Source organism: Salvelinus namaycush, chromosome 6 (assembly GCF_016432855.1).
Source record: "Salvelinus namaycush isolate Seneca chromosome 6, SaNama_1.0, whole genome shotgun sequence".
Taxonomy (NCBI): Eukaryota; Metazoa; Chordata; class Actinopteri; order Salmoniformes; family Salmonidae; genus Salvelinus; species Salvelinus namaycush.
In genome coordinates, this window is record NC_052312.1 from 40,073,288 (window position 1) to 40,095,300 (window position 22,013).

The 22,013-nt window shown below is 43.5% G+C and overlaps 1 protein-coding gene across 5 annotated transcripts; it reads left to right on the forward strand.

The window, feature by feature from the left end:
• Positions 1–5,858: 5,858 nt before the first annotated feature.
• On the forward strand, positions 5,859–19,211 carry LOC120049992 (integrator complex subunit 13-like). Of its 5 annotated transcripts, none has more exons than XM_038996559.1 (17): positions 5,859–6,157; positions 6,555–6,800; positions 6,956–7,030; positions 7,268–7,470; positions 11,017–11,097; positions 11,335–11,425; positions 11,703–11,831; positions 13,262–13,346; positions 13,490–13,582; positions 13,839–13,928; positions 14,055–14,233; positions 15,007–15,174; positions 15,338–15,492; positions 15,767–15,997; positions 17,909–18,042; positions 18,315–18,450; positions 18,918–19,211. In XM_038996559.1, exons 2-17 carry the CDS (start codon positions 6,579–6,581, stop codon positions 18,952–18,954), a joined length of 2,109 nt encoding a protein of 702 aa, XP_038852487.1. In that variant the 5' UTR covers positions 5,859–6,157; positions 6,555–6,578; the 3' UTR covers positions 18,955–19,211. The 5 variants fall into 5 exon arrangements, with proteins under 5 accessions (XP_038852487.1, XP_038852486.1, XP_038852484.1 ...); XM_038996558.1 differs by having other exon boundaries at positions 6,552–6,800; positions 18,918–19,207; XM_038996556.1 differs by having other exon boundaries at positions 5,859–6,021; positions 6,552–6,800; positions 18,918–19,207.
• Positions 19,212–22,013: the final 2,802 nt, after the last annotated feature.

Below are 22,013 nucleotides of genomic sequence, written 5' to 3' on the forward strand. Positions count from 1 at the left end.
AGGGGCACACTCCAACACTCAGACATGACTTACTAACAAAGTATGTGTGTTTAGTGAGTCCGCCAGATCAGAGGCAGTAGGGATGACCAGGGATGTTCTCTTGATAAGTGCGTGAATTGGACCCTTTTCCTTTCCTGCTAAGCATTCAAAATGTATCGAGTTCTTTTGAGTATCAGGGAAAATGTGTCGTGTCTCTGGCTTGTCATTAAATGTGAAGACTGTTATTTTATCAAATCAATTCTCTATATGTAATTATTATCACGTGATTAAACTAATAATGTAAACTTGAATTAACTAGGAAGTCGGGGCACCACAGGAACATTTTTATAGAGTCTTTTCCCCGAATCGATTTTAAAGATATTTTCATATCTTATCGAGTACAGTCTTCTATTAATGAATTACTACCTCATCAGTTCTCATTCCTAACGACGTAAAATTCTTGGCTATCTGCACGAACCCAGCCTTTACTATAATCATCCATACACCAATTGGCTCAATCATTTATTTTTACTAACTAATTACACAATTACAGAATATACAATTCATGATAACATTATACAGTAAAATACCATCCCTAGTGGACTAAACAACACAAAACAGTGTGGTTATAACACAGTAAATTCAGAGGAAGACTAAGGACATGGGTCTCTATCGGACCTGGGAAGCTATTCTCACATAAATACATATGCCACTAACGATCGCTCATTTGGAAACGCAATTCATTGTATTTACGTGAAGCTGACTTCGATAGTTGAGCTGGTGATGTGAGTCTCTGGTTTGCCCAGTCGATGTCTCCCTCGTCCTTTGTAGAATCTTCCGGGTTGTCGTGTGAGAGGTTCACATGGTCTGAGAGGTTCATCTCACTCTGGAGATTCATCCTCGTTGGTCAGTGTTCTTGACAAGTCCTCCCGTTATTTGGAACTTAGGTGACTTTGGGTCATGGGGGCTTTTATAGAAATGTAGAAAAGTGGTTGGTTCATCATTTCCAACCATTGTCTATTCACTTGGGCGTGGCTACTGACTTAGTTAAACTTTACAGGGAAGACCATTTTCTAATTTTAAAGGTTAACATCACATTATATCATTTCACAAATAGTTTAATCTTTACTCATTCATTTTATACAAGAATTAGATGCAAGCCTCATAACTGAGGAACCTGTATTAACAGAGTTAGGGTAATGTGGCTGTATTGTCTTTCATGAGGTCACAAACATGAAACAAAACTGACAGGGTCATAGCTGACTTCGCCACCGACCGTTTCCACGTTCTCTAAATTATGAATAATGTTTAATTCTCCAATTCTGGGATGTAGTAGAATTGGGCGGGAGAGCCTCTTTGTCTTACTGTGAAATTCTCTCTCTCCATACTGCATGGTCAATGAGAGAAGTGTATCTGAAAGGAATTGACGACGTGGTTGTAAAGTCGTAAAACTGCCTCCCCCTCCCCCCTAACAGGAGAGGGGGGGTTGTTCACATCTCTGCTAGCCAATTCTCTGAAAGGGCTAGCGTCATGACAAATGTATGGAGTAAAAAGTAAATCATTTTCTTTAGGAAGTGAAGTAAAAGTAAAAGTTGTCCAAAATATAAATTGTTTAGTAAAGTACAGATACCCCAAAAATGATTTAAGTAGTATTTTTACTTAAGTACTTTATACCACTGCAATTGACGCATCAATCCGTTCTTTTCAATTTAAGCTATTATATGAAATTCTCGCTACAAAAAGAATGCTCTGTATATCGGACATTAAACCGTCAGCCCTGTGCAGACTCTGCCATGTGGAAACAGAATCAAAGAGTATCTCTTTTGGTACTGTCCATCGGTGGCTTGTTTTTGGAGTCCAGGAATGGATGTTATGTCATAATATCAGGGCACGGTTGGACCTACAAACTGCATTTTGGGGGGATTTGAAGGACCACAGTCAGTCAATATGAAATAACATTGTGCTGTTGGGTAAAATGTTTATTTTGGGGTCAATTTCAGCAGAAATGTTGCAGACGGGAGTTTCAAGTCCCTAGTGAGACACCATGGGAGAATGGAGGGATGTAGCAAGAGGAAATGGTAGAATTAGGATTCACTGGGAAAGCTGGGTTGATCTGTGGCTGTCTAAAGGTTGGAAATAATGAGTGTGGGAATAAATATATACACACATGCACAGTATAAAGGTTTGAGGTCCTCCAATCAGGGGTGAGGGTGGGGATGTGATTATTGTATGTTTTGCATTTAGTTATTTATGTTTTGTGTTTTGGTTTCATGCTGTGAGTGGTGTCTGTGCTGGTGGATGCGCTCGCTTCCATGCCCTCCTGAATGTTGGGAGGGGCTCAGTCCTACCCGCCCTTGGAAAATCCCTAGGGGCGGGGGGAGGGGCTTCGCCCTTCAGGCCTCTTGGGGCAGGTGGGGACGAGCGCACCCACTGACCAGAGCACCTACTGATGGGAGCAGCCATTGGTATTGTCATTGTATTGTTGTTTTAATATATAGTATATAGTGTTTAACATACACATTCAAAATGTATAAATAAAAAAACTATAATATTTTAAACACACATGAAGGTAACCATAAGCAATCATTTCTGATTATATATCTTTTTAACACAAATGTTGAAAATTGGTGGATATAGAATTTTGGAAATAAACTCTTTATTAACTACAAAGTAATGATCTAGTTATTAACAAACTGTCCGAAGATCCCGACGATCGAAGGATATTTGATTGTGTGGGAAAGTGGGAGTGTACATTGGGCCAATAATAGTAGGGGCAAGCTGTGCAGCCAGCCATAGGCTATGACTAAAATCTTGCATCTGTGAATCAGTGTGGTTGTTAGCCTATGCTATGTCCACCAGTGTGATAAAGGAATATTTATGTATTCCAGCGACCTTAGTTCAACAACTAGTGACCTCGTCAATTGAGTCTGACTTATTGGTGTAATGGCTACCGTGTTAGCCTAACAACCACAGATATTTAGGCTCGAGTCCCGGTCACGACACCCAAAATTCGCTGCATTGTAAGAAGTGGTATGGAGCATCCTTCATGGTAAACACTGAGAGCATCGAAGGTGTGCCTGTGCATGAGTGACCTTGGACTGACAGTTGCAGAGACAATTTGAGTCCAAACTAATTTACTACAGTTTCATAAACACTGATGATAATGAAGTTTATGATAACGTATAGTGTAGGGTATATTGAGGCAGATAGATAGAGGCAGATACAACAGATAACTGAGTTGAGTGTTCCTCAGCTAAGCAGAACGCTCTCATTACAGAGGGCAAGGGTGGTGCCAAAAGTCAATACTGTTATTGCATACTTTTTAAAGTTTGAAATAACAAAGGAGAAAATATATAAGGGACACAACAGAATAACATTTGAGCAAATAAAATACAATTTTGGTTCATGATAGGCGGAATCGAAAGGTTACAGAGGAAGGCTACATTATTCCGCCATTTTCTCTTGCAATAAATCCTCTCGCGTTGCAAAAGATAATGAAATCTACGTTAACTCACCAACTTCCATTCCCATCTCTATCTCCGTGTCGCCATCCAAATTTGTCTCGGACAAAGAATCCATTTCAAGAATGTTGTCCCCACTCTCATTCATCTCAAATATGTCACATATCACAACAAGTCATCAACGGTTAAACCTGGATAGCAAAATGTTACAGCGGAATTAACGATTCATGTAAGATCACCGCCAATGAGCTGCATGTATTTCAAAAGTTCCCACTTTATTTCTCAACATTGTTTCAAATGAAAAAACATTGCATGCTTTTTAGATCAAGTTCAAACTTGAGAGAATGGGTGGGGTAGTCCTATGAGTACTATGGGTACTTTAGGAGGTGTTTTTTTAGTAGTCTCCGACAGACGGGTTTCCTCCCACAATGTTGTTATCAAACCAATGTAGGTCTGCCATTTCCGAGATCAGTTTTTGAGCGACTTGGCAGGACGGGCAGCTTTGTTACGCCCACATAAGTACGGTCTAATAATTGACTGTATATATATATATGCAACAGCATTCTTTAGGCCCGTATTGTAATATGAAACTGTTTTCCAGTTTCCATATGCAATGAATGATTCTCATTGGAAAATGTTATTATTGCATTTGCTGATTATAGGTCTGTGATTCTCAACCAGGCGGCCCCTGAGGGGCGTCAAAGAGCTTAGGGGTCCTGAAAAAGCAGTGATGAAATTAGCAAAATGAACATAACAGTAGGAAGGCCAAAATACCTCACATTTAATTGAACAATCGTTTGACATCCATTCATATATTGTGCAATTTCATGTCTTGAGAAACCCTCACACTGCTCTTGATAGTGTCACTGCTCTTTATTAAGCTTTACGTATCGGCCTCAAGGCCTTCGTCAGAGCTTTTTCAAAAAACAAAAAAAGCTCTGACGAAGGCCTTGAGGCCGATACATAAAGCTTAATAAAGAGCAGTGATACTAGCAAGAGCAGTGTGCGGGTTTCTTCTTTTTTTCTCATCTTATTAAACTGTTACCATGCACCTGCAACAAAGATCGCTCAGATGTGCGATTCCCTTTTGAATTTTATATCTTGAGTGTTGACAATGAATATCGAGCACATCTTGTTATTTGTTCTGTTCCCAACCAAATTCCCTGTCAGATATTGTTCCATATTAGATAGACCTACTGTTCCCTGTTCCATATTCAATGTACCTACTGTTCCCATACGGTTTCCCATTAGATAAGTTCCATATCACAGTGTTCGCAGATACTTTTGTTCCCCATCTTTGCTTCCTATCAGGTACTGATACCCCATCAGATAGGTTTGGGTCAACTGTTCCTTATACTGTTCCCTATCAAATAGATACTGTTCCCCATCATAATTGTGCCCTGACAAATACTGTTCCAACCTTTCTTATCATAATACAGAGTATAGCCATAATGACAAATTGAAATGAAAGCAAATACATGATTTGTCAAAATACATGATTTATACGATTTAAATGAAAAATATTTAAATTGAACGTGTCATATGCTGCACATGGATTGTGCACATTTTCAACAGCAGGGATCATCAGCTAAATTCAGCCATGGGCCAATTTTTTCTCGAGAGGATGGTCTGGGGGGCGGAACATAATAAAAACATATTCGTACACTTCAAATTGACCGCAAGAAGCCTAAACAGATTTAATATTTGACTAAAACAGAATAATTTCAAACCTTGATTACATTTGGGAACATTGGGGGCCGTCTTTCGGATGGGACGTTAAAACTGGTGTCCTGACTCTGTGGTCATTCAAAATCCCATGAAGTTTATTGTAAGAGTAGGGGGTTTCACCCCGGTGTCATGGCTAAATTCCCAACCTGGCCACATTCCATCATGGCCGCCTAATCATCCCCCTCATTCCTAATTGGCATACATCACTCCTCACCTCTCCACCTGATAGCTGATGTATGGTGAATGTTCTGACACAAAAATGGTAGCTCAGTTGGTAGAAAAGTGCTATATAAATCCAATACATTTATATATTTTTGGTATACAATCAAATACGTGGCGGCAGGTAGCCTAGTGGTTAGAGCGTTGGGCCAGTCACCGAAAGTCATTGTAAAGAAGAATAAGAAAGAATAAGAATTTGTTCTTAACTGACTTGCCTAGTTAAATTAAAAACATATGAGTGGGAATACTTGGGGACATATTTCCAAAATTAACATCAATTGGATCTATTTTCCTGGTGTTTTACAGCCTTTTATGTCCAACAATGAAAATTCTGAAAACTTGGGGGTCAAATTAAACCAAATTTGGTCCGCGGGCCTCCACTTGGGGAACCCTGCTCAATTTATCTAAGCAAAGAAGACAGGAACCATGAAAATATGTTGAAGTAAGACACGGACCATCCATACACGACGGACATGGTTCCATCAATAACATCTACAGCCGCCTCTGATTTTTTTTTGCTTCAGCATTATGTCGTTTTTTTAATTACCTACATAGATAGCTATTAACTTAGTTGTACAACTACAATCCATATTTTCGTTGGTGGAAAGGAACCATACAATACGGGTGCTATATGGTGTGAAAACCTTACTTTAATTTAGACTAATTTGTAAGCTAACTATGTTTGATAGCTAATCTGGCTAGCAAACTAAACTAACATTAGCTTGGGTTAACGTTGGCAAATCGACGCGCCTCAGTCTCATCGGTCCCAGGTACTTCTGCAGACGGCTCACCCACTACTTAGCTAGCTAGCTAACGTAGCAATTAAGTTTTTTAATCGGTCTGGAAACTAGCTAGCTAGCTAACGCTTGTAATTAAATCTAGCTAGCCAAGTTAAGTAAGCAAGCTAGCTAACGACCGTTATCCTAACGACATTGCAGGGGCCAGGGTAACTTATCTCAGCTAACTTACGTTAGCTAGCTAAAGGACATTGTCATAGGGCATGTTTCTCTTTCAGCCTAGTTAGCTACTGTATATATTAGCAATGTAAATTGGTGTCAGTACGTAGGCTGCAGCTAGCTAACGTTACTGGTGCCTTGCTCTTTTTATCTAAATTGAGAAGAGATGGTATTTTAACACCAGACGAAATATCTCCTATCACCTCAGCAGAACTCACACAGGGCTGAACCAGGGATGATGTTCTCAGTCTCCCACAAGACAGCCTTCGTGGTCGACCACTGCCCTTATATGGCAGAGTCCAGTCGGCAGCAGGTGGAGTGTGACGTGCTGACCAAGAGCCGTGGCCAGGGCATGATCCCGCTGGCCCCAGTGTCCAAGTCCCTGTGGACCTGTGCTGTGGAGTGCTCCATGGAGTACTGCCGCATCCTCTACGACGTTTACCCCCTCAAGAAACTGGTGAGTCCCTCCATCCCATAGCCTGGCGGTCTAATCTGTTTTAGCCCAGGTCAGAACGGAGTATAGTCTGTCTGTGCGTTGGCCAACTCGTCTGTGTTCATTCATATTCCGAGTTGGGCACAGCACATTATATTCCTTCAGTGGTTATGTTTCAGATCAACTACATTGTGAGTGATTCAGAGTTCCACATTCTGAACAGCTGGAGGCAAGAGGACCAAAGCACTCACGAGGTACTTTATTTCCATCTTCGAGAGATGGATGCTTATTTATCAACAGGGCAGCAATTTTGTACAGCACCAGTTCTATGATTCTAAGCAATCTATTGTTGAAAGTCTACATCTTTTTGTTATTGCAATACTCACTACACTACTACCAATCTCATTGTCTCATTTTGAGGTTAACCAATCATGTCCAGATAGAGGTTTTGTTGTAATGTATTGTTGACTTGACCTGCTTTCATGTGATAGCTCATGTCTGCTCTGGCAGCTGTGGGTCCACCTAACCCACAGGAGGACCCTGAGTGTTGCAGCGTCCTGCACGGCCTGGTGGCAGCGGTGGAGTCACTGTGTAAGATCACTGAGTACCAGCACGAGGCACGCACCACCCTCATGGACACTGCTGACAGGGTGGCCAACAGGGGGCGCATTATCTGCCTCACAAACGCCAAGAGGTAAACATTAACATAATTAGTAAATAATTGTTTATTGTTTATTTATTATAATACCATTTTTTTAGGGGATAGATCAGCTATGAAATTAACAGAAATATTTGGAACTATCAAATAACATTACTTGTATAATTTCAAATCCCCAAATCCACACACTTTATCATTCACAGGTTTTTCTTTATTTTTACTATTTTCTACATTGTAGAATAATAGTGAATACATCAAAACTATAAAATAACACATGGAATCATGTAGTAACCAAAAAAAAGTGTTCAACAAATCAAAATGTATTTGAGATTCTTCAAAGTAGCCAGCCACCCTTTGCCTTGATGAGAGCTTTGCACACTCTTGGCATTTTCTCAACCAGCAATTACCTGGAATGCTTTTCCAACAGTCTTGGAGTTCCCACATATGCTGAGCACTTGTTGGCTGCTTTTCCTTCACTCTGCGGTCCAACTCATCCCAAACCATCTCAATTGTGTTGAGGTCGGGTGATTCTGGAGGCCAGGTCATCTGATGCAGCACTCCATCATTCTCCTTCTTGGTCAACTATCCCTTACACAGCCTGGAGGTGTGTTGGGTCATTGTCCTGTTGAAAAACAAATGATAGTCCCACTAAGCGCAAACCAGATGGGATGGCGTATTGCTGCAGAATGCTGTGGTAGCCATGCTGGTTAAGTGTTCCTTGAATTCTAAATAAATCACAGACTGTCACCAGCAAAGCACCATAACACCTCCTCCATGTTTTACGGTGGAAACTACACATGCAGAGATTATACGTTCACCCATACCGCGTCTCACAAAGACATGGCGGTTGGAACCAAAAATCTCAAATTTGGACTCCTGACCAATGGACACATTTCCACCGGTCTAATGTCCATTGCTCGTGTTTCTTGGCCCAAGCAAGTCTCTGCTTCTTATTGGTGTCCTTTAGTAGTGGTTTCTTTGCAGCAATTTGACCATGAAGGCCTGATTCACACAGTATCCTCTGAACAGTTGATGTTGAGATGTGTCTGTTACTTGAATTTTGTGAAGCATTTATTTGGGCTGCAATTTCTGAGGCTGGTTACTCTAATGAACTTATCCTCTGCAGCGGAGGTAACTCTGGGTCTTCCTTTCCTGTGGCGGTCCTCATGAGAGCCAGTTCCATGATAGTTTTTGTGACTGTATTTGAAGAAACGTTCAAAGTTCTTGACATTTTCTGGATTGACTGACCTTTTTTATTTAACCAGGTAAGTTGACTGAGAACACATTCTCATTTACAGCAACAACCTGGGGAATAGTTACAGGGGAGAGGGATAAATGAGCCAATTGTAAACTGGGGATGATTCGGTGACCGTGATGGTATGAAGGCCAGATTTAGCCAGGACACTGGGGTTAACACCCTTACAATAAGTGCCATGGGATCTTTAGTGACCACAGAGATTCAGGACACCTGTTTTAACCTCCCATCCGAAAGACGGCGCCCTACACAGGGCATTGTCCCCAATCACTGCCCTGGGGCATTGGGATATTTTTTTAGACCAGAGGAAAGGGGGGCTCGTACTGGCACTCCAACACCACTTCCAGCAACATCTGGTCTCCCATCCAGGACCAACCCTGCTTAGCTTTAGAAGCAAGCCAGCAGTAGGATGCAGGGTGGTATGCTGCTGGCTTATGTCTTAAAGTAATAATTTCTCTTTGTTTATTTGAGTTGTTCTTGCCATAATATGGGCTTTACCAAATAGGGCTATTTTCTGTATACCACCCCTACCAAACACATTAAGAAGGAAAAAAATTCCACAAATTAACTTTTAACATAGCACCCCTGTTAATTGAAATGCATTGCAGTTGACTACCTCTTGAAGCTGGTTGAGAGAATGCCAAGAGTGTGCAAAGTTGTCATCAAGGCAAAGGGTGGCTACTTTGAAAAATCTCAAATCTCAAATATATTTTGATTTAACACTTTTTTGCTCACAACATGATTCCATATGTGTTATTTCATACTTTTGATGTCTTCACTACAATGTAGAAAATATTAAAAATAAAGAAAAACCCTTGAATGAGTAGGTGTGTCCAAACTTTAGACTGGTACTGTATATATTTTTTTTTTATTATGCCCCTACCCCCCCTCTCCACTAGTTGTAGGACCCGTGGAAAACATTACAATTATATATATACACTGAGTGTACTTTACATAGACCAGGGATCATCAACTGGATTCAGCTGCAGGCTGATTTTTTTTAATTTTTATTTCATTTGTGAATGTTTAGGGGGCCGGAACATAATTACAAATAATGTATAGACTGCACATTGACCACAAGAAGCCCAAACAGAAGATTAAACCCTAAGCACTTCAAACCTTGCTGACATTTGTATACAATTACACATTTCTATTATGCGTGATAATACTTTGGAACAGATTTCTGAAATTAAAATCACTTGGAGCTGATTTGCTGGTCTTTTTACAGTCTTTTATGTCCAACAATAAATAAAAAAAATTGGGGCCGCCAGTTGGGGTACCCTGACATAGACTGATCAGGTGAATCCAGGTGAAAGGTATGATGCCTTATTGATGTCACTTGTTAAATCCACTTCAATCACTGTAGATCGGGGCTCTCCAACACTGTTCCTGGAGAGCTTCCGTCCTGTAAATTCTCTCTCCAACCCTAATCTAGCATACCTGATTCTTATAATTAGCTGGTTGAATCGGGTTAGTTACAACTGGTGTTGGAACAAAAACATACAGGAGGGTAGCTCTCCAGGAACAGGGTTGTGGAGCCCTGGTATATATGAAAGGGAGGAGGCAGGGTAAAGGATTTTTAAGCCTTGAGACAATTGAGACATGGATTGTGTGTGTGTCATTCAGAGGGTAAATGGGCACGACACAATATTTGTGCCTATGAACGGGATATGGTAATTGGTGCCAGGTGCACCGGTTTGAGTGCCAAGAACTGCAATGCTGCTGGGTTTTCCACGCTCAACAGTTTCCCGTGTATATCAAGAATGGTCCACCACTCAAAGGACATCCAGCCAACTTGACACAACTGTGGGAAGCATTGGAGTCAACATGGGCCACCATCCCTGTGGAATGCTTTCGACAGCTTGTAGAGTCCATGCCCTGACAAATTGACCACTACAATCTTAATTCCAACCCTCAGATGTCCACAGACTAACCCATCTTTCCCAGTACACTACAGTTTTAATATTTCCTTTTGCAATACATTATTCTATTTTACTGTGAAGACTTACGAAGGTCTTAAACCTCTCTGTTTGTGCCAAGATTTCCCTTAAAATAAATACTCATATTTCCCATTGATTGATGGTGGTTTTTCAGATCTCCTAACAGTGCTGTTTGTAGGTCCCTCTGAACAGACATTATGACTTAACAACCACTCCTGGACCTGACTCCAAAAGTGAGCCACCGAAGGACAGTACCAAAAGAGATGATCTATTGATTCTGTTAAACCTGGTTATTAATTGAGAACCTGTAGATACTGAAGTAATGCCCATATTTGAAGGCATCCATGGAAATCCTAATGGGGTATTGTGTGTTTCTGTCTGTTACAGTGACACCCATGTGCGAATGCTGGAGGACTGTGTGCAGGAGACCATTCTAGAGCAAAACAAGATGGCAGCAGGCTCAGACAGGTATGAGAGATTGAGAAGAGAATAACACTGTTTTTACACTCTTTAGTGGGGATAAAATATGAACTTTAGAAGTCAGATTTTGGGGGGGATTTTTGATGGGAGAACTCAAATGGATTTAGAGGAGGAGATTGGTTAGACTGGGTTAATTTCATTGGGCATCTTAAAAGGGCTTCGAGAGGATCCTAAAGAAGTGTCTTGAATCTTTCCGATGCATTCCAATGTGTCTCTGTGTTTCAGACTGATGTCTATCCAGCAATGTGAGCTGGTGCTCGTCCACATCTTCCCTCAAGGAGAGGACACCCTGGTCTCAGACCGGCCAAAGAAAGAGGTAGGTTTAAACCTGCTCAGGGTTGCATTAAATTGACTCTGTTTTCACCTAGTCTTAAAGTTAATCTAGATATGTATAACATCGCTCCAAACACACTTTGTCATATCAAACGCATACTTAATCTGATGTAGATAAAGTATACTGTTAGTATCCTGTAAACGTGTGCTCATTTCCACATGCTGTAGTTACAAAGTTCTATAGAGATGCCATACAATAAAAAATGGCATGCTACTTTGTTAGTGTTAAAGTCCTACATAGTCCTCCTCTGTACCGGCAGGTCTCCTCTCTGCTGACCAGTGAGGTTCACAGTGTGCGGGCAGGGAGGCACCTGGCCACCAAACTCAACATTCTAGTGCAGCAGCACTTTGACCTTGCCTCCACCACCATCACCAACATCCCAATGAAGGTACATCTTCTGTCCTCTAGCTCTCCCAAGGTTCAGGCCTTCACCAGCCCCATCTATAACCTTTCACCCTTTTCACTAACTCCCACCCATTACTTCCTTCAGGGCTGTGTCCCAGCAGTCTTGAGTTAACTATTTTCCCGCCTCCTTCATGTCATGACTGATGTTAGATTAGTTATTTAAGGTATAAGATGGGCTATTTTTGAAGGTTGGACGAACGTTTGAAAAGGGCGACGTCCCGTCTGCAAAATGACCTATCCTGACCCGCCCACTTATTTTCTCTGCATCCACAAACCAACACATTACACATTTTCTATTGGCCCTTCCACCCAATGCACCTATCGCTTCACTCGCCTCAACCTTCTGATACCCTAACCTTGCCACACCCCCACCCCATCCTCGGCCCCAAAATGTCCCAAACTTCATTCTTCTTCCCCGTCAGCCATTGTGCACTATTATTTTACACACTGTTCTTTATTTGTTCATCATCATGTTGAAATGACTCTTGGAACCGCTGCTGTTTTCATGCTGTATTTTCTGTTTTGCTAGCCCACATTAAATGTTTGCGAGCAGGTCAGTACTCTTAAACACACACCAAGAGGGACCGCGGAACGCAAGGCTGTGTGGATTGGTTTTGTCCATCCATCGGACGCTCAACAGCCCTCACTTTTGATTGGCCACCGATTGTCCACTTGACATTCCAGCAGCCAATCAGAGTTGAGAGTGTTAGCATGTTTGGTGGATGAGAATGTACGCATTACGTGCCCTGTAGTTTGCCCCCCCCCCCCCCCCCGGCCTCATGTCCTGTATGACTCCTTGTTGGTGTCTTCTCTACCTCAGAGTTGATTGGTCGCAGTCCCTCCTTGTAGTGTCTTGTTGTGGTCCTTTGTGCTGTGTTGAGTAGTACGTATTGATATCAGACCACCCTCTGTCCCTCCTTTCCTTTCCCTCTCTCTTTCCTCTCTCTCTTTCTCTCATTTGAATAGTAAGTCATTTAGTCCCTAGCCATGATAGGCAGGTAGACGCCTATCTCCTAACTTTCGCCCCAAATCTTTTTGTCCTCCATGTAGTCCCATGTTATTTATCTGGGTTAGAAAACATGTACAGCCCTTTTCATTGAAATACACGTCAGACCCTTAAACTTTAGACTGCAACAACCACAGCTATCCATCTTCACATCACCGGAATTACCATATAGGAAGAACGGAAGAGAGACGATGCAAAGATCAGTGGTTTATGCATTTTCTGGTACTTCTCGAACCCTTGTTAACATGAAGCAGCAGTATTTGTTTGTCTTGACAGCAGTGGATAGGCACTCACTACTGCAAGTCGCTCTGGATAAGAGTGTCTGCCAAATGACTACAATGTCAATGAAAAGGATACCTTGCTGACGTCTCTTTTTTTGGTCTTCTCCGTCTCCTGTGGGTGTGAAGGAGGAGCAGCACGCCAACACGTCGGCCAATTACGACGTAGAGCTCCTGCATCACAGGGACGCCCATCTTGAGTTCTTCAAAAGTGGTGAGGTTTTAAGAAATAATAATAAAATATTCTGTATTGTTTTGGCCACTAAATTATTGTGGCTTTTAGTGGCTTGGCCATAAAACCACTACAGTAAACATTCAGTTTCTCCCTTTCATCTCTCCTCTTTTTCTGTTGTTCAGGCGACCTGCACATGGCTGGTAGTACGAGTCGAGACAGTGGACTTAAGGAGACAGTTACTCTTAAGTGGTGCACTCCTCGCACCAACAGTGTAGGTAGGCACCATGAACCCTGGGAAACTTTGTTATTTGTTGTCGCGCTAACTTAATGAAAAGTCTCGGTAGAGGTGGGGCTTGAGTGGCGTTTGAAATTATAAAGATAAAAGAAGAGATTGAAAAATGGCTGAAAATGTCCTTGATATCGACACATCAAAATCCCAAGAGCATTTTCTGTTGTAATATTCTCCTTTGGCTTATCTGGATATTTCCCATCTTTCTTGCGTGTGTGTCTGTGTGTGAACTGGTGGCTCAGAACTGCACTACTGCACTGGAGCCTATCGGATCTCGCCTACGGACGTCAACAGCCGACCCTCATCGTGTTTGACCAACTTCTTGCTGAACGGTGAGCCTGAATATTTTTGCCCCGACCCCTTGCCTCTACCCCCTACCCTAAATGTTAATACTACTTGCATACGGAAAATACAAACAAATGTAGTTGAAATACAGATGGTGATTGATTGCATTGCAGGTCGCTCAGTGCTGCTGGAGCAGCCCAGGAAGTCCGGGTCAAAGGTCATCAGCCACATGCTGAGCAGCCACGGCGGGGAGATCTTCCTGCACGTGCTCAATAGCACCCGCTCCACCCTGGAGGACCCTCCCTCCATTAGCGAGGGCTGCGGGGGCCGGGTGACTGACTACCGCATCACTGTAAGCCCCTCCCACCCCTTCCTCCTCTACCCCATAGTGACTGACTACCGCATCACTGTAAGCCCCTCCCACCCCTTCCTCCTCTACCCCATAGTGACTGACTACCACATCACTGTAAGCCCCTCCCACTCATTCCTCCTCTACCCCATAGTGACTACCACATCACTGTAAGCCCCTCCCACCCTTTCCTCCTCTACCCCATAGTGACTGACTACCGCATCACTGTAAGCCCCTACCACCCCTTCCTCCTCTACCCCATAGTGACTGACTACCACATCACTGTAAGCCCCTCCCACCCCTTCCTCCTCTACCCCATAGTGACTGACTACCACATCACTGTAAGCCCCTCCCACCCCTTCCTCCTCTACCCCATAGTGACTGACTACCACATCACTGTAAGCCCCTCCCACTCATTCCTCCTCTACCCATAGTGACTGACTACCACATTACTGTAAGCCCCTCCCACCCCTTCCTCCTCTACCCCATAGTGACTGACTACAACATCACTGTAAGGGGCAGAGGATGTTTAGCCACAACTAATTGGAGTTTGTTTACAAATCTAATGCATATAAAATGTCAATGTGAAAACACATAAACAATGAATTGGTGTAACAGCTGTGTACTGTGTTCTATGTAACAATGTGTACCTGTAATATCCTATATTTACGCTGTGTCTATGTAACTACCATGTTAACACTGGTAGGTATAAAATACACTTATTCTAAAGTGGGACCAAAAGTTTTATACCAGTCTTTTTGGTGTGTCTGTCGCAGGACTTTGGCGAGTTCATGAGGGAGAACCGTCTGACTCCTGTCCCAGAGTCACCAGACACTGAGGCTAGTGGGAAGCCCCCGGCAGAGCGGGCCAAAGCCCAGCTGGAGCGTTATACTCGCTATTGGCCAATGATCATCTCCCAGACCACCATCTTCAACATGCAGGCGGTGAGCAGGACAACAGCCTTCTTTCACACACTGCACAGTTGCTCACCTCACGTCACTCGTTTGATTTATTTTTTAACGGTGTGTGTAATTTTGTGTGAAATGTGTGTTCATTGTATGTGTGTGACTGTGTATGTGTTAATTGTGTGTGGTGTGTGTGATCCAGGTAGTTCCGCTGGCTAACCTCATAGTGAAGGAGAGTCTGAGTGAGGAGGACTTGCTGACCTGCCAGAAGACCGTTTACAACCTGGTGGATATGGAGAGGAAGAACGACCCTCTTCCCATCTCCACTGTGGGCTCCAGGGGAAAGGGCCCTAAAAGGTAGTCTGGCTCTGTGTGAGAGAGAGACTGATGTTGTGACTTAGTGTCACTCCCTGAGTGTTTAGGGGTGGGAAACAGCGTGTGTGTGTGTGTACGTGTCTGTTTGTGTGTGTGTTTGTATGTTAGGGATGTGTGCAGGAGAGAGTGAATTGGGGAGAGAGTCTGAAAGTGTAACTGTGTCGCTTTCTGACTGTTTGGAGGAGGGAACCATATAAGTTCAGTGTGTGTGCCTGGTCTCCTGTCCTGACTGGTTAATGTCTCCTCCGGGCTTTAGGGATGAGCAGTACCGCATCATGTGGAACGAGCTGGAGACTCTGGTGAAGACCCACGTGGCGGGCAGCGAGCGACACCAGAGGGTTCTGGACTGCATCATCGCCTGCCGCAGCAAACCCCCCGAGGAAGAGGAGAGGAAGAAACGGGGGAGGAAGAGGGAGGACAAAGAGGACAAGGCAGAGAAGAACATCAACAAGGATTCAGAGGACAAGAGCTGGCAGGAGTCAGAGAGGTCAGGGTGACACAACACACATTTTGTTTGACCTAAGCCTGACCTACTGTTTTAAACAACAGACCTGCATCCAATCAACTCTGTGATTATGAAAAAAATCCTGTCTGAAAAATAATTAAAAAAAAAATATATATATATACAGTACCAGTCAAAAGTTTGGACACACCTACTCATTCAAGGGTTTTTATTTATTTATCCTATTTTCTACATTGTAGAAAAGTAGTGAAGACATCAACACTATGAAATAACACACATGGAATTATGTAGTAACCAAAAAAAGTGTTAAACAAATCACCCCAAGCCACCCTTGATGACAGCTTTGCACTTTTGGCATTCTCTCAACCAGCTTCACCAGGAGTGCTTTTACAACAGTCTTGAAGGAGTTCCCACATATGCTGAGCACTTGTTAGGTGTCCAAACTTTTGACTGGTACTGTATATACCGGTTTAGTATTTTACCCTGGTATTCTCCTAGTCACTGTCATACTGTGTTGCATTCTACCCCCAAGCCATAAGACTCCTGAACAGCTAATCAAAGGGCTACCCAGAACCCTCTTTTACGCTGCTGCTACTCTCCGTTTATAATCTATGCATAGTCACTTGAACTCTACCTGCATGTACATATTACCTCAATTACCTTGACTAATCGGTGCCCCCGCACATTGACTCTGTACCTTTGTATTTTACTGCTGCTGTTTAATTATTTGTTACTTTTATTTTCTATTTTCTACTTATCTATTTTTTACTTAACACTTTTTTACTTCTTAATTGCGGATCAGTGGGACGCTAGCGTCTCATTTCGAAAACTTCCGGTGAAATTGCAGAGCTCCAAATTCAAATTAAATTACTATAAATATTAAACTTTCATGAAATCACAAGTGCAATACATCAAAATAAGCTTAACTTGTTGTTAATCCAGCCGCCGTGTCAGATTTCAAAAAGGCTTTACGGCGAAAGCAAACCATGCGATTATCTGAGGACAGCGCCCAGGACACAAATGCAGAACAAATTATTTTCAACCAGGGAGTTGCGACACGAAAGTCAGAAATAGCGATATAATATATGCCTTTGAAGATCTTCTTCTGTTGGCACTCCAAAAGGTCCCAGTTACATTACAAATGGTCCCTTTGTTCGATAATGTCCTTCTTTATATCCATAAAAACTCAGTTTAGCTGGCACGCTTCAGTCAATAATCCACTCGGTTTCCCTCCTTCAAAATGCATACAAAATTAATCCCAAACGTTACCAATAAACTTATCCAAACAAGTCAATCAACGTTTATAATCAAACCTTAGGTACCCTAATACGTAAATAAACGATACAATTTAAGACGGAAAATCGTTATTGTCTTTACCGGAGAAAAATACCAAAGAACGCGCTCTCATTCACGTGCTTGGAAACACTACAGCCAAAATGGGAGCCACCTAGAAAAACTACAATTTCTGGCTCTTTTTTCCCAAAAACCAGCCTGAAACTCTTTCTAAAGACTGACATCTAGTGGAAGCCCTAGGAACTGCAATTGGGCACGATTTCGCCCTATTATAAAAGTGCCAGCCATTGAAATCAGTGGTAGGATGACATTTATTTTTGGGGGGATGGTTTGTCCTCGGGGTTTCGCCTGCCATTTCAGTTCTGTTAGACTCAGACATTATTTTAACAGTTTTAGAAACTTTAGAGTGTTTTCTATCCAAATCTACCAATTATATGCATATCCTAGCTTCTGGGCCTGAGTAGCAGGCAGTTTACTTTGGGCACGCTTTTCATCCGGACGTCAAAATACCGCCCCCTATCCCAAAGAAGTTAAAGCATTGTTGGTTAAGGGCTTGTAAGTAAGCATTTCACAGTAAGGTCTACTACACCTGTTGTATTTGGGGCATGTGACAAATAAAATTTGATTTGATTCCTCCACCAGGCTGAAGGGGACACTAGAGCGTGGAAAGGAGGAGCAGGGGGAGTCGGAGATCATAAAGGATTCTCCTGACTCGCCAGAGCCTCTCAACAAGAAGCCCCGTCTGGAAGAGATCCAACTACCTGAAAAAGCCAAAGGTGCATGCCCCCCCCCCCCTTCTGGTTGGCCTTGACCTTATTGTCCTCAGATCCATGGTGTGAACTGGCATATTTGTTGAATGCCAAGTTCATGGTTGTCATTGCAATGAGTAGTATTCTATTATTATTATTAGTTTTTTGTCTCATCACTGCATTAATTACCTTTTTTATTCAGAGACAATACATTGATAAGGTGTGCCATTACATGTATTTTTCCTTTTCATTGATTTCTCTGCCTCTGTGTGTGTTTTCGGCCTGTGGTTACAATGTAGGTCCGGTGTCCCTGCTCACCATGTGGACTAACAGAATCACTGTGGCCAACTCCAGGAAACACCAGGAGTTTGCCGGAAGGATCAGCTCTGTGAACAACAAGGCAGAGTTATACCAGCACCTTAAAGATGAGAATGGGTGTGTGATAATGTACTGTATATAACCATTCCCCACATCACAGTGTATTATAGCCTCTAGTTCTAATTAAGCAATAAGGCCCAAGGAGGTGTGTTATATGGCCAATATACTATAGCTAAGGGCTGTTCTTATGCACAATGCAACGCGAAGTGCCTGGATGCAGGCCCTTAGCTGTGGTATATTGGCCATATACCACAAACCCCTGAGGTGCCTTATTGCTATTTTAAACTGGTTACCAAAGTAATTAGAGCAGTAAAAATACATGTTTTGTCATACACGTGGGATACAGTCTGATGTACCACGTCTGTCAGCTAGTCAGTATTCAGGGCTCGAACCACCCAGTTTATAATGTTTGATAGAGATGTTGTAGTTTGTTTTCTTGACTGAAATCTGATTGTCCAGTGCCTGTTATGGAGTAGACGGTCTTATGATAAATAATCAGTTTACTTTTTTCCTATTGTTAACAGAATGGACCTCCACGAGAATGGGAAAGCCACCAGATGATGTGACCTGTCTCTATACAGGATGCACCCACTCCACCGAACACCTTACCACAGCAGGAATATGAGCTTGGACCAGACATCATGTCAATCTGAGGTGTATGGACTGTCCTCCCCTACTCTGTCCATACCAGGCATAGATTAAATGGGTAGCAGTCAGACTTTGTAATTTTTAGAGTGATTTTTGTTTTTCTACCCACGTTTGTATGGATAGGCTCACATATTGTGTGAAGCAATAAAGTTGTCAACAGGCAGTATTTTTTTTCTGTGCCGTTCTATTTTTCTCATGGTTAGGTTAATGGTACGGTGACCGCGAATGGTTGGCATCAAGTCTCATATATAACAAAATGCAGTTTTGTCAGTTTGGAAGGTTTTTGTCTGAAATATAGTAAAATCCAGCTATGATGGATATTGTATCTTAATTCTACTTTAAGATTCCTCAATGAAATGAAAAACGACAATTTTCATGCTTTATGTTGTACGTTTTGGTACATAGAAGTGCAAATGTGTGTAGATTATCACAGCAATACAACGTTCCATTATAAAAGGTACATTTATAATTGCCCTCCTAAGATCCATTAATACTTTGTCTTCCAAAACGGTTGTGCAACACATTTGTCTCAACAACCCTCGTAGTGACATGACTAGTGTGTGTATGAACATGTCACAACCTCACTTCCAAGAATGGATTCATTTGTTTGTATGCTTTTCTTCTTGGGATTTGTGTTCCCATGGTCTTTTATGTGGGTATTGTGGTGGGAACTGGTATTGTGGAGTTGGGTGAAAAGACACTTCTCTTTGATAAGGCTGTCTGCCCTGGAGATATGTGGGAGAGAGATGCTCTCTACTGGCTGGTGAGGCGTTACGCTACAACCTCGGGGGAAGTGGGGGTACTTTTGGTCGGAACAGCAGGGGCATCCTTGGCCTTATTGTCCTCAGATCCATGGTGTGACCTGGGACAACCCCCTCTGAGGGCCAAATCCTTACCCTCACACGGCTTCTATAGAAAACTGTAAATGTAAGGGTGACTGCCAGAAAGAGGCAGCAGACCACTAGCAAAGCTGTCAACACACTGGCCATCCAATGATAGGGGTCTGTCTGTCGCACTGATACACCAGTGGGATCCGAGGCTGAGATGGTGTTGACAGAAGTGGGATATGGAGTACTGGGGGAAAGAGTGGGACTAGAGGCTATAGTTGTGGCAGTATTTGGGGCTGGAGAAACAGTCACGTCTGAAGCTCACAGGGCCTACCTTGCTGATGGGGAACTCGGGGAGAATCGCCTGGCTGAACGCAGGGCTACTCTGTCTGGCCTCTGAACTAATTTCCTCCCACATACGCCAGACCCGACCCACAGGGCACTGTCCCTCGACACCATCACCCCCCCACCTGGCATAGGGTGAAGTTGTATCAAGACACAATAGTGGATCCAGGTGCCAGGGACAGCACGGCAAGGTGGTGGCTGCCAGAGTCATTGAAGAAGCGGGACAGCTTGTCCAGGAGAAGCTCCACCCTGTGGCGCTGGCTGAGGATGGAGTGAAGACTCCGGTGAGCCGTGAGGCTAAAGCTATGGCAGGGCTCCGCATGGCTGCGGTGGAGGTCCAAGGTGAGGGGGAGCCAGGCAGCCAGGCCCTGATTGTCCCGAGCAGCCAGCAGCAGCTGCAGAGGGGCAAACTGCAGGTCCATTTCCAGAGAGACACCGTGCAGCTCAAGTCCATCCAAGACCACCCAGGACCCCAGAGTCACAGGAGGGCCATCTATGAACGTCAGCTCCAGGGAGAGGGACTCTCTGGATCCAGAGGATGGAGAAGCAAAGGTCCTTGATGGTATTGTGTGGTGGAAAGGGAAGCCGACTGGCTTCCAGAAGTGGGATGGACTGCAACACTTTGGGAGGGAGATTGGAGGGCCCTGGAATAACATCAGTACGTATTTAGAAAGACCATTACATCATGCCAAAGTTCATACAGAGAGGAAGTTATGCATGAGAAATGTGATGTGAAAGTTAGTAGTAAACTAACCTGAGGAGGCAGCTGAAGGAGACATGGGCTGGGAAGATGCTCTAAGTACTCCAGTTGGAGCAAGGCCCAAAGAAACCTCGCGTCTCAATGACCTGATGAGAAGCTTGAAGTTGCGTCATACTCTCCAGCCTGGTGCTGAGAATGGTTTGATTCTCTGGACATACTAACAGTTGATACCGTCTCCGTTTTGGTGGCTGTGTGAAATGTAGGCCTCTTCAGTGATTGTGTGAAACATTCTGGGGTGAGTAGGGATGGTTTGAGAGGCATGGACAACAAATCGTCTCTCGTGCCAGATGGTGGTGATTGCAAAACACCCTCACAAGCAACAGGATGTTAGAGGGTAACTTGAGGCCTGTGTTAGTTCTAGGTTTGGGGTCCCAGTGTGTGTCTCCAGGATGGCTGTGGGGTATGACATCATCAAACTAGTAGAAGGCTCCAGAGCAGGTATGTGTGAAAGCTCCAGTCTGACTGACTCTGGCACCTGCGTTGGTGGTGGGAGAACTGCATTTGGGGTGGCTGTATGACTCAGAGGTTGCAGGCCCCTCCTGATCCTAGAAAGCAACCCCTTGCAGAGAACCCTCCACCCTAGTATGGGGACTCCCAACATGGTGGTCAGCAGACCTGAGGCAGTGCTATGCACCAAAATCAGGACTAAGTCTGATAACTGCTCCCCCACCCCACAACCGACCGGTAACAAGAGCTCGGCAGCCTGCCCTCTTCCCAAGGTCCCTTTCCCCGAGTAGCGCGGGCAGTCGGGATCCTGCTTACACACCCTGGTTTTCTCTCTTTGCAGTGCAGTGGGGCCCCTGAGCGAGAGGAGGTGTACGGAGCCAGGAGCCATTCGCAGATAGTCAGCCAGTCTGCTGGTCAGCTGTTCACGTTGGTCTGCGTCCAAGCTGCCAGGGTCCACTTGAAGCATTAGATCAGCCCAGACAACAGTCTCCCCCACAGGGCAGATGAGACTGGCCCTGTCAAACACACCACCAACCAGGATTAGGGGCAAAATAATTATTCAATTCAGTCAGTTTATGAAGTAAATTTAAATA